A 12,830-nucleotide genomic window follows, 5' to 3' on the forward strand; every position below is an offset into this window, starting at 1 on the left:
AGCAAGATAGTATATTCATTAACTGAAAGTAAATTCTAAGGGATTATCTAATGTTTGTCATGTTCACAGTGCATAACCAAGAACTATATATGGCTGATTTTTATTTATTTATCTTCACAAAATTCTCTTCCACATATGCTGCTGCTTTTCAGATCACAGTCATCCAAACTGCATTTGGCCCAAGAACAGAGTGCATGACTGCCAAAATGTTTTTTCCAGAACCTTGGTGCCAGAGGTAGGGCACTTCTTAGCCAGGTTTCTGACTCATATGCACCATTGAGATGGCACCACACAAACTGCAGGACACCACAGCAAAACATTTGTTGTGACTGACCATGTTGGTTCCATTTGTGTTACAGATCAATTTAATGTATTATCCTATAACTTCCCAGATCTTGTGAGCAGTTATTATTCTATTCTCCCATTGGTGTAAACAACAACATAAGCCAAGATTTACACTGCTGTGATTATATTTCTGAATGTAAATCAGCTTGATTCCTGGAAAAATCAAAGTAAATTCCCTGTGTAGACAAGGCCTAAAAGGAACTGAATAAACACAAAGGTCCTGACTGTATATTTCACCCAAAAGATAAATAAGATTTTAAATCACATTAGAAACAGAGAAGCAGCCTGAAAACCAGCAGCTATTAAACAAGAGAATGTCTAGCAATACAAGAGTAATTCCCACAATGCTCATCTGTACCCTCAAACACATTCAGAATTCACCCTGTTTTCAGAGCTGTCACACAACAATGCAGATGTAAGCCTGCCATTACTATACAAATAACAGAATATGACATTTAAATAATACCACTAAGGAAAAGTGGGAGATGCATACAGCCTACACTACATACAGCAGTTCTTTTTTAAAGCAATTCGTCTGTTAGTTACTACATAGGTGAAAGACTTTTGGGATGCAACAAAACGAATGCATACAAGGTTCCAAGGAAACTAGAGGAACACAGTGCGATCACACCCATCTCCTTACTGTAGACATATACAGCATTAAAGAAAAAAAGTTTTTAAAGCTTACTAAGCCACATCCTAAATCTAGTTAGGCTTCTGGCTGTCCTACAGAGACTAAACATATTTACAGATAATTTCTACCCATTTGTTTCTGTGTCAGAGTTGTCCGATATCTTGAATAGCTCCTCTTGCACTCTGGTGTTTATCTAATCCCTGACATTTACAGATTGCAAAAGTGTCCTCTTCAACCATGAGCTTTCTAGGCCATATAAGCCAAGCTTTTGGTGGAGCAGGATCTAAGAATGAAGGCTATAACAGGTATTTTAAACACGATCTATTTGAACCTCTGCCTGTTGCCATAAATAACCTTCCCAAATAAATGCGGTTTCAAGTATATAAGAAAATATATAGCAACAAAGCCTTTACGGCATAAATTTATGAGGTGGTGTTGCCAAGCCTTGTGATTTGTTCCAGTGTCTCTCTATTTTCTCAACTTCCAACTTCCAAGTTCTCTTTTAAAAGTAAAAGAATTCTATCCTCCTTGATTATGGATAAAAGCCTGGAGGTAAGAGTCAGGCAATGGCTTCTAAATTAGGAGGTCAGCATTGGCTTGTAAAGGAGAAGGTCAGGATGTAAATAAAAATAATACAATTTTAAAAAGATAATTCAATATTTTTTAAGATGCCACTGGCTGATACACTGGCAGAAAATGCCAATAAAACATCTTACCCACCTGCCTGTAATTTTTTGTAGAACTGTAAAGCTAGTAGCAACCTGATCCCACTTCTACACGTAAAATACTGACTTTGTTGTTCCAATGTGCTAAAAAATACATTATCAACTCTAGGAAGCAGGATCTCTTGCTTTCTGAATCACAAGACAGGGAAAAGCCTTCTGCTTTATTAACAGGAAACTGAGGTAAAGAGGCTGATGGGAGATCCAGGAACTGAAAATAGATTTCAGATTGTCTGAGTTACAGTCTTGAGCTTAAGGAAGGAGGCTGGTCATCTTTTCATTTAACAAGCTGTTGAAGCCCAATTTCTTATTTAAAAATTGGCAATGCAGCTCAGTAACAATGAAACAGTAAGAATACTTGAAAAAGAAGTCATATTAAAGTTAAACCATCAGTCCTTCTAAAATCAACATCTGCAAAAACTTGCCTCAACACATCACCCAAAATTTTCCCAGGAGGCTAATTTAGAATTTATATCAGTTTCTATATCCATCAGGCAGGACAAGAATCACAATACTGACATTACTGTTAGGACTCCTATCTTTGTGTTTGATCTCTAGTGCCATGAGTTGTACAGCTTTTCATCATACTTACTGACTTTATACCCCAGCTTTTCAGCATGAATCCTCTTGGCCATGAACTGCCCTTCAATCAGTGCTCGTATTTCCACTTCCTTTGGAAAGACTGAAACCTATATCAAAGAGGGAATACATTAAGTTAACAAGCACCTTGCACAGTATATAATGCCAAGCTGCAGACTAGTTAAAAAAGCAAGACAGATTTATAGTTTATTATCCTTGTCTTCACCACCAAGTCTGCTTTCAGCAAGGCCTAATTCTTCACTCATACACATAAGATGGACCTAAAGACTCATGACAGAGAACACAGCCCATAACCTCAGTGTTTGTTGGCAAATCCATCAAACTTGAATTCAACACACAATGCAAAGAGGTTCTACTGCAAGTTGTAAACTCTTCTCTATGCATTTCCCAGCACCAAAGACTGCTGAAGAATCAATATCTCAAAAATATAAAATTAAAGCAGGTAAATAAAATTCAGATGCATTAAGCAATGTCACAAAAACTTATTTCTGTCTCCATAAAAGTGAAACCATGTAACCTTTTCATTCAGTTTCTATATGTAACATTTTTCTGTCCTTTCATTAACCAGAATGTGAGAAATGCAACAGAAGCAGGAAAATGCAGAACTACAAATACAAAGAAAGCTTCAAAAAAGACTGTTTCTGTGCACTACAATAGTGCCTACAACTTGCATAACAGTTAGAAGTGATTAAGCATTCATTTAAACAGCAAACATTTAAGACACTAGTACTACACTGCAAACACACAGCAGTATCAATCTCTCTTCACCTGGGTGAAGTCTAATAGACTGGGAGTCATGATAGATCAAAGACATCTTTTGAGTTTCAGCACCACCCAGAAAGCCAGACATTTAAACAATATCCATTCCTCAAAAGAAAAAGATATCAAGAACCTTCCTTTTCATAATTTCTATTTTAATTCCAATTGGTCTTGAGCCTGTGTTTACTCAGATACAGCTATGTAGCTTGTAGGTTACCCCAAGCCATGCAGGACAGAAAACTGAGGTCTTCGTATACACATTTAGAACAAGACAGATAAAAGACAAAATAGTATAGCCCAAAAATTTCAACACATCCTTATCTGTGTGTCTGAAACTTAGAAGGTGGGGACCAAGTCATGTAAGCGTACTAAGCTCTCAATAAGCTTAAAGTTAATCCCTTTTCAAAAACAGAACTGGTTTCACTAAATCCATATTTTCTAGTAAAGGAAACATTTCCTAAAAATAATACCATATAAGTTCTAGTTCAGACTTTGCACTGTAGACACTCTCAAGCTACAGTCCACATACTTCCTTATGAAAATCATCATCAGGGACTTGCACCAATATAAATAAAACTTGAAAGCAAGTATCTCCGACCAGAAAAAAAGGAAAGATAACAGCAAAGATTTCAAGCCTTGACAGCACTCCTTCAAGGTTGGAGACGTTATCTAGATTATTACTACCTTTTGGTTGTCTTTGTTGAATCTGTGAATCCCAACTGCTTCAGGAGTAATTTCCATCACATCAAAGTAGAAACCTGCACCAAGGAACAGTAAAGAGTGTCATGTTTGCTCCCAGCCCAAAGCTGGAATCTTATTTCAGCACACAGATAAAATGATAATAAACGCTCATCAGGTATTTGGACATTTGAGTTGCCATGCATCCTGTTTCTTAACTGACTTCAGTCCATAAATTTAACAAAATGTCACTACTTTCCAAAAATGTGGATCTTGAGCATGTCTGGGTCTAGGAATCCAAATGATATATAAACAACAAGACTATGAAGAGCAAACATCCACCACAACAAACACACATGCAAGTAACATAGATACTATAGAACATATGTTAGAAATGGGGGACTGGGGAGGGGTGGGGTGAAAGGAAAAAAAACACAGAAAATGGCAAGCAAGAAGAGTACTGGAATACTGTTGGGTTAGATTTTGTGAGCATATTAGAGAACATCAGACATTTTAAGTCATGAAGCAGAGCTGGTCTGAATACTTTTTATGAGATCTGACGAAATGCACGAATGCTTTGTAGCCTACTGGAGAAAAAGTGTGAAAAAGATTTCTTTTGTGTTGATGGCAGGAACGGTTGAAACGGTCAGAAAAGATATTCAAGAAATGAGACTAAAAATGAAAAAGAAAACAAGGACAGAGAAACTGAACTGAATAGCTAAGCTACTAAGGAGACATTCTGACGTTCAGACCTTGAAACAAGAATATGTTGCCTTAGGAGACCTACAATTATTAGCCAAAAAAAAGAAATAAAAAAAATCCCAAAATAAAAAACCTAAAAAAGAAGGGGGTCAAGTGCAAGGTCCTGAATGTAGGTTGGGGCAATCCCAAGCACAGCTACAAGCTGGGTGGAGAATGGATTGAGAGCAGTCCTGAGGAGAAGGATTTGGGGATGCTGGGTTGACAACATGACCAAGCAGCATGTGCTTGCAGGCCAGAAAGCCAGCTGTCCCAGGCTGCATCAAAAGAAACGTGACCAGTGGGTCAAGGGGGGCAATTCTCCCCCTCTACTCTGCTCTCCTGAGACCCTACCTGCAGTGCTGTGTCTAGCTCTGGGACTCCCAACAGAAGAACATGGACCTATTGGAGCAAGTTCAGAGGAGGGCCGCAAAGACCATCAGAGGTCTGGAGCACCTCTCTTATGAAGACAGGCATACAGAGCTGAGCTTATTCAGCCTGAATAGAAGGGGGCCTACAAGAAATTTGGCGAGGGACTTTTTTAAAGGGCATGTAGGGACAGGACAAGGGGAATGGCTTTAAAAGTGAAAGAGGGCGGAGGCAGATTACATATTAGGAAAAAAATTCTTCACTATGAGAGTGGTGAGACACTGGAACAGAAGTAGTTGTGGCTGCTCCATCCCTGGCAGTGTTCAAGGCCAGATTGGACAGGGCTTTGAGCAACCTGGTCTAGTGGAGGGTGTCCCTGCCCAAGGCAGGGGTTTGGAACTGGATAGTCTTTAAGGTTCCGTCCAACCCAAGTGATCCTATGACTCTATTAGCCTTCTCAAGTACTTCCCGGTACAACAGGACCCTCACCCCTGCTACTTGCATTATCCCAGCCTCATCCTAGCAGCTGCCTCTGCCCATCTCTCAAACATTTGCAAGCACATCTCACAACAAGCAGTGCAGGGAACAAGTTATAAAAGGAAGGGTGGCTAACCAGTTACTTCTTTGCTTTGCTCTCGAACTCAGATTCGGAGATCACTGTATTCTTACATGTATACCCAGAGGTTATCCAACCATACATGTTATTGAGAACAACTTTCATGAAACACGCCTTGTTATATGCAATTGGGATATTCAAGGAAACACACTATAATACAAATTTTAAAACTTTAAGTTGGTGTCCTGGTACCCTTGAAATCTGTAACAGTATTTTCATCAACTTCCAATTTTTTTTAATACCACCCATAGTGACTGACTTTGGGGTTTTAGAATAACCTTTTGCTATTTTCTGAAACACCTGAATTGATTTTCCTTCTAGTGAAAAGAGATTCCTGGTCATTTTAATACCCCACAGAGAATGGATCTGACAGACAATGTAACAGAGTTTCTAAAAATGAAAAATCAGTGCTAACCTCATAGTGTCAATGAACTGTATCTTAAATTTACTTTTCTAAGAGTTAAGTCTTCTATATCTTAAATATCTACATTTTAGAACTTTGTTACCTACAGTTTTTAAATTAATTTTACATTAATTCAGATCTAGGATAATGGTGATGGTTTTAAATCCAGCTCTGCAATGGTTAAATTTTGATCTCAATTACACATCTGCTCACCTTTCAATAACATACTTCACAGCTACCTGCTACACTTGTAAAATGTTATACTGTGGGAAAGAAAATAATGTAAAACTTGAAATACATGGGTTTAGGCTTTTACAATATTTCTATCATCATCATTTCTTTCCATTCACTTACTATAATATGGAGTAAAAAACCAGGATGAAATGACTCTGACATACACTGGGGAAAATAAGGAAATCTGGGTATCACTTGACGTTACCGCTTTGTCCACACGTATGAACAAGATTCTAGAGAAATGATTGAAAAAGAAATAATATGGAGCTACTTAATTCACTTGGTTTAATTCTTCAGAGAAAGAAACGTATCTCTAACAAAAGTCTCCTTCAGAAATTACTAGTTTAAAACAGTCTTAGGTAAGATGCTACTAATACCCTTTCAGTGATTAAAAGAGCTCCATAAATATAATTTGCTTATTTATTGAATATTGAAGGAAAATATTGTCATGACAGCCTACCAACAGAGCATTTTTAAGTACACATTATGAATTCCCTTTCTCTAGTTAACTTAATTCTTGGCCTTTATAATGACCCAGTTAAAAAGTAGGTACAACACCCACTCAAACATGTGTCTAAGGATACCCTGAAACTCCCAGCCCTGCTAAGGATCATACCCAAGTTTCCATTGTTTCCAGCAACAGTAGATGACAAGGCTTTGGAGAATTCATCCCATGAGCCTGAAGCACAGTCATCTCTAACCCTCTCTCTCATCAGAGAGCCGTTCTTAAAACTGAAATACACAAACACAACATATGCATTTTCTAAAACATTTGGCTCTAGATTCTTCAAGCAATTTGCTGGTTTACTCAATATTGGTGTTTACTGTATCAGCTGAATAAAGCTGGGGAAGCTTAAAGATACAATCACTTCCTCATTATAAAGAGACAGGAAGAAAACTAGATAAGAAAGAAAAATATTACAGAATGTGTTGAGATGCTCAGTGAAGAGATGTTGGTATATACCTCTCCAATAAGTTAGCTGAGATCCAGTTTTGCAGGCCACACCTGAACAGCTAAGACATTTCCTGAGAGAAGCACTCTGAGACAGTGCTAAAAAAGCTCACTCTGAGATGACTCTGCAAGAAGGAGCAAGAGTGTCTCTACATTGCATTTATGATTTCAGAAGCATGGTACCAGTATGGAGCCAATTAGGGTACAACATGACTTATTAGGTCTAGTCCCAACCCATGATCTGGCAAAGTACCACAGCTGTATCTGCACATTTCTGGTCCAGAGGGAGTAAATCATGCTGCAAAACATGCAGTGCTCAGTGTTCGTAAGTCACCTTCTTCACCTCCTCTGTGAACATAATGCTACAAACACTATAAAATACTTGTGCAGTATTGGACTCAAACCCAGAGGAAAGCAGTTTGAATGCTCTCCAGCACAGCGTTATCAAAGCAACTCAGCAGAAAAGGCACTGAAACATCCAAAAAGAGGGCAAGAAAATTACTGAACATGCTCAGTAACAGCAGCTGAAATTACAGTTTTCTGTGCAAACACTGTGCATGGTAGCTTGGGCACTCTTCCCCTACTAACCAGGAGTCCCCTCTTAACTCTAATATTCTAGAAATAAAAGGGCATTGGTGCAAAAAGGGCAGTGTCAGAGCAGAAACAGCTAGGCAGGAGAAACAGGAACTCTTGCATCTGCATGGCTACAGAAATATCTTGTGTTCTGAAAGGCAGGTTTGGCCCTCTGCACATGTTAAGTTGCAATAAAACAACAGCAGTATAACAAGTATTCAGAAAAATGCCTCGGCTTTTCCCTTGCTACTATGGACAGGCTGTTTATATCTCTTTTACACAGCAAAAGTAAAATACTGGGTAAAGGAGAAATTTGAATGTAAAACTTTAAAAAAGTAATAACTGCTGGAAAATCATTATATGATACCTGGTAATGTGCAATGGACATCATGCTTTGGAACTCAACTTTATAAGCACTATTCCTAATGCCATCTACAGCATCATATTACTGTACAGATAATATTCAATATTATAGTTAAAGAGTAGACTTGAGCATTGCTGAAGTTTTGAGTTTCAAGCACCTCCAACACATGATTTAGACACAAAATTTCTCTGCATATTACTTGCAAGTATTTGCCTAAATACTACAACATGCTTTGGAAGATTTTACCCTGAATAAAGTGACTCAGTGAGGGAAAACATAGCTTCAGGCCACCTTTCCACCTACTTGGCTGGCAACGAACCTAACAATTCCCAAATCACAGAAGCCAAAAGCTACCATGAGGATCATTCTCTCAGCTGGGTTTCTTGAGATCTCAGTATTTTCCACATGCACAGCCTAATATATCCCTCAACAGCACTGATTATACTACTGTCTGAAAAGGGGATCTTCACTTGCACTGTTATGTCCCCTCTGGACCACTAGAAGAGCACAGAAGTTATATAGCCTGGTCAAGCTTTTGACATTTCACATTATTATATTTCAGAAGACTATTATTCCTGTACATTAAATGTACTGCCTTAGATTCATGGTGAAGTGGCTTTATGTATATGTAAAAATAATTTCAGCTTTTTATTGCCATGAGAATTTATCCTCCACAGCTCTGCAGTTTCAGTTACTCAAATTAAACAATAGGAATGCTATAACGTTGATGCAAATGTTTCAGCAGTACATTGCCATATACCATACAGAATGCTGAATGTTCTATTCATTATCATTTTGCAAAAGAAATAAAAAATACTAACACAGAGGAAGAAATATGTTATTGATCCCAGATGTACAGAAAATAAATGATATTACCATAAAAGTGCCATATATGTTTGAGAATCAACAGGATTGCAGAGGATATGACCTTCTAAGGCAGGAGTTGGTTCTTGGATCCACAGAAACAATGTGTCACTTGTGCCAAGGCTAATCTGGAGGGGAAAAATATAATTGAAGCGTTATCACAATGTGCACGGAAAGCAATACAGAAATTAAATTAAAACCATTTGTTATTACCACTAATTGTTTTTAAATTACACAATAAGTCAGTTGGATTCATGTTGAAGCTAGCTCTGACTTAGGTTGTCAAGCCAGTGAAATACATACTAGATAAGAGACTTAGGTTTTAATGTCTGGAGTATTAGTAAAAAGGAGTCACAGGAGTTTACTTACAATCTTTGAGGCAGCTTATAGATTGATAGAAATAAACCAAGCATGAATCCAATAAACAAAATCCACACTAACAAATTTATCTGACAATCTACAGCTATTTTACATACCATGTATTTCATTTGTTTGGGAATATGGACAATTTTCAGGAGTATGTTTTGACTTACTGCAATATCTCCTTCTTGAAGTCTCATCCCTGCCAATGATGCTGAAAGCAAAAAGTCAGAATACCAGATAAAAAGTTCCTTGTTTGACTCAATTATAGCATGTTGTGCCAGACATCACAATACATCACATTCACCACCTCAAAGAACTATCTAAATGGCAAATATGCTCATGATGGCTATATGGCTATATGCTGTAAAAGATGGTCAAAGCATTTGGGTGTGGTATCAATTTTTAACAAAAGCAAAATGCTCAAAACTGCATGAGTATCTAATGTTTCACGTATTCAGTTTTTAAATACAGCAGATCCCTTACTTAACAACACACTTTAAAGGAGAAACATTCCCACTTATATAACAGACTACTCACACATTTATTGGACTAAGCTGGATTTGAATCTCTAAAGAAAAATTGGACTTTTGGGAAATGCAAAGTTTAAACATCTCCCAAAATATGAATATAAAATATACCATGATGAAGCCTTCATATTGAATCAAACCTGCATATGCTACAGATTAGTATTTTATTTTCACAGTCTTGAGAAACAGATGACCTTGCTCTACATTCAAACAGCCTCCAAGATTCAAAAACTTACCTTAAATTAACACCTTCTCTTATACTGAGCTCTATCAGTCTGACAAAAGGACAGCTCTAATTCTTAGGGAAAGCTATGAGGTCTTTTTTGCTTTAAAAGACACAAGAGCAACTTTTTAATTCATATTTTCCAAATTAAAATGTTAGCAGTTCATAGTAAAAATAGTTTCTTAGGGGCAGGCAAACCAAAACTGAAGTTACCAAGAAGCAAATCGAGACACCTCTAATTACTAGGCAAAAAGAGAATTCATTTATCACACCCAACTTATCCAAGACGCCTATATCTCAGAAGCAGTGATTGAAGGCTGTTGGAAAAACGTATTAATGCTGACAAATACAATATTCTGTCATTGTATAGGAAGCATCTGAGAATCAATGAGATCGATTTAGAATTTTAGTACATACATAAGCATATTCACTGAATCTAAATCATGTTTAATCATCTCACCTGGATTGTCTCCTGTAAATGCTACCACTTTACAATCTGGGCTAAACCCATAACGCTGACTATAATACGGAGAAATGGGCCCCTAAGGAAAGAAAGAGGAAAAAAAGCTCAAAAACCAGAAAGTAATCTTGCAGTGTATGACAATGTGTTATAACACAGAACAGAAAAAATCCAGAGCAGCTACAGTAATCATTTCTGTGTATTTAAGGCATGAATGAATATTTTAAAGATTTTTAACACAATTTTTTTGTTGTTGAGAACCTCATAGAAATACCCTCAGATTAGATTTTGGAACAGGTTAAGTAAATAGCAACATTTAGCTTTGGATCTTCCACCAGTTATTCATATCAAGTAACATAAACACATCCATTTGTTTTGCACACATACATGAATATTAATGCATAGAAATTAGAAATTCAATGCAAACATGGGAGGAAACACAACATTAATATACATCACAGCATCAAAAGCGTGATTATGACCCCTATTATTTTAGGGGTCAAGAGCTGTATTCTTTCAAACCTCTCTATTCTGGCTTATCTATTTGAGAGCCACAGAGAAAAAAAACATCCATAAAAATACAAGAAAACCTGTACTGATTTTTAATATGTTCCTCTCCTTTACAGAAAATCAGCTCTGAATTCAGAGGAATCGGGTGATGTGTAACCACACTCTTACACATATGCACCAGAAACAGCAATAGCTCTTTTTGTGCTGGGTAGCAAGACTAAATTCATTTACTCTAAGAGATGTGCAGCTTGATTTGCTTTCACCATTATGCTACATGAACTGAGGAGCTTTAAATATCCCAAATTATTCACAAGGATTACCTCATTAATTCTATAAAGAGTTTAAAGCAAGCTCTCTGTCAAGAAATGCAGATGTTGGGTTCTGTTTCTGCAGTAATAAATATAGTGCACAGTTCTGCAGTGACCAGCTGCTCATGGTCATGGGAGCAGACCCCAAAGGTTCTTATCACTGGAGCACCTACCAAAACTCTTCTTATCATAGCCCAGGGCATGCAAGCATCCAAGGAGGTCAACAGTGAAAGCTGTGAAAGACACTAGCTAGCAGTTTTCAAAGATGTTTTGTTTCTACTCTGGCATATACATTCACAATACACCTGGAAATATTAAATCCAGCAGCACAGCACTGAGGATCTGAGCATGCATGCTTGCATGTACATGCAAATACACTTCAAGAAAGTGCTATTAGCAGAACCCTAAGCACAAGTCCTGTTTGTTGCTCACAATTCTTCTAAACAGGCACATACCAGCACCGAATGGGATGGTACAGGGCATCCTAGTTTCTCCTTTAATCCAGGTGCACAAGCATCAAGGCAGGATGATGACCATACCTTTTCCCAAATCTGCAATAAGTTCATACCAGAACCTACAAAACATATCAGAACAGGAAGTATATATGATTAAACCAAGACAGTACTGTATGAGAAAATACCACCTTGTTACACGCAACAGAAAATTTACAGATGTGTATTCTACATTGAGAGGGAACTGTTTCAGCTCTTTGAAGCATAAAGCATACTGGTAATTCAGCCTCTGGATAGCTTTCACCTGTAAAGGTAGCAGAAAAGGTTTCTCTGGTGCACAATGCACTTGACAATTCAATTATTCCCAAAAAAGGAGCAAAAAGAATATGGAAGCCTCCCCATCAACTCTGCCCCAAATCTTCCACCTCAGGCAAAGACTTCACTACAACCATCTAAAGGTGATGCAGCAATGGCACTTGCACGCACCTGAGACCTAACAGCGGAGAAACTTCCCGCTGGATGTATGGCTTTACACTACTCCTGCCTCTGGGTATCATATCAGCATCTAAATCCATGCTGACCAATCTTCCTCCATATCCATGATTCCTTCATCAGAGATAACAAAATAAAGTCTTATAAGTTGCAAAAAAAAAAAAACCAGGTAACTGATTTGGTCACTTAATTCCTCACCATAACTCACTATATCCGAGGAAAGCCTGTGCAGTTTTGGTTTGGTTTCTCATTGGATTTGCCTCACTATTTCATTGCTGGTTTAAAAGTTAATTGAAGGTGGTTAGTGGCCAAACCTACATAACATACTGAGCATTCCACATCCCTCACTTATGCTTCTAAGATGCCTTTAATTGCACATTTCATTAGACTTGAAAATCTGTATATGCTTCTGGTTAGTACTGTTCAGGGACATATAAGTCTTATTCTGTATTAACAACATTTTAATTTCAAAGAACGCTTAGCCCACAGCCTATCTCAGAAACAGAACCACATTCTCAGATGAGCACAGTGAAAAACCTGAAATTTACTGTACAACTTTAAGCTTTTTAAAAGACAAAGATGGTGAAGCTGACCTCATATGCAGTGTTTGTGGAACAAGACTACGCTTGCAATGCTAAAACACG

General features: G+C 37.6%; 1 protein-coding gene across 2 annotated transcripts in view; it reads right to left on the bottom strand.

Moving 5' to 3' along the window:
- XYLB (xylulokinase) overlaps positions 1-12,830 on the bottom strand; it is an 83,341-nt gene that overhangs the window by 54,195 nt on the left and 16,316 nt on the right. For both annotated transcript variants that reach the window (XM_005150028.3, XM_031049799.2), the window contains exons 9-15: positions 11,698-11,816; positions 10,425-10,506; positions 9,385-9,425; positions 8,864-8,979; positions 6,715-6,830; positions 3,745-3,818; positions 2,294-2,390 (exon numbers count right to left, since the gene is read on the bottom strand). In XM_005150028.3, the coding sequence (XP_005150085.2) occupies positions 2,294-2,390; positions 3,745-3,818; positions 6,715-6,830; positions 8,864-8,979; positions 9,385-9,425; positions 10,425-10,506; positions 11,698-11,816 (645 nt within the window). The remainder of the gene's footprint in view (positions 1-2,293; positions 2,391-3,744; positions 3,819-6,714; positions 6,831-8,863; positions 8,980-9,384; positions 9,426-10,424; positions 10,507-11,697; positions 11,817-12,830) is intronic.

This window comes from Melopsittacus undulatus, chromosome 1 (genome assembly GCF_012275295.1).
Source record: "Melopsittacus undulatus isolate bMelUnd1 chromosome 1, bMelUnd1.mat.Z, whole genome shotgun sequence".
Taxonomy (NCBI): Eukaryota; Metazoa; Chordata; class Aves; order Psittaciformes; family Psittaculidae; genus Melopsittacus; species Melopsittacus undulatus.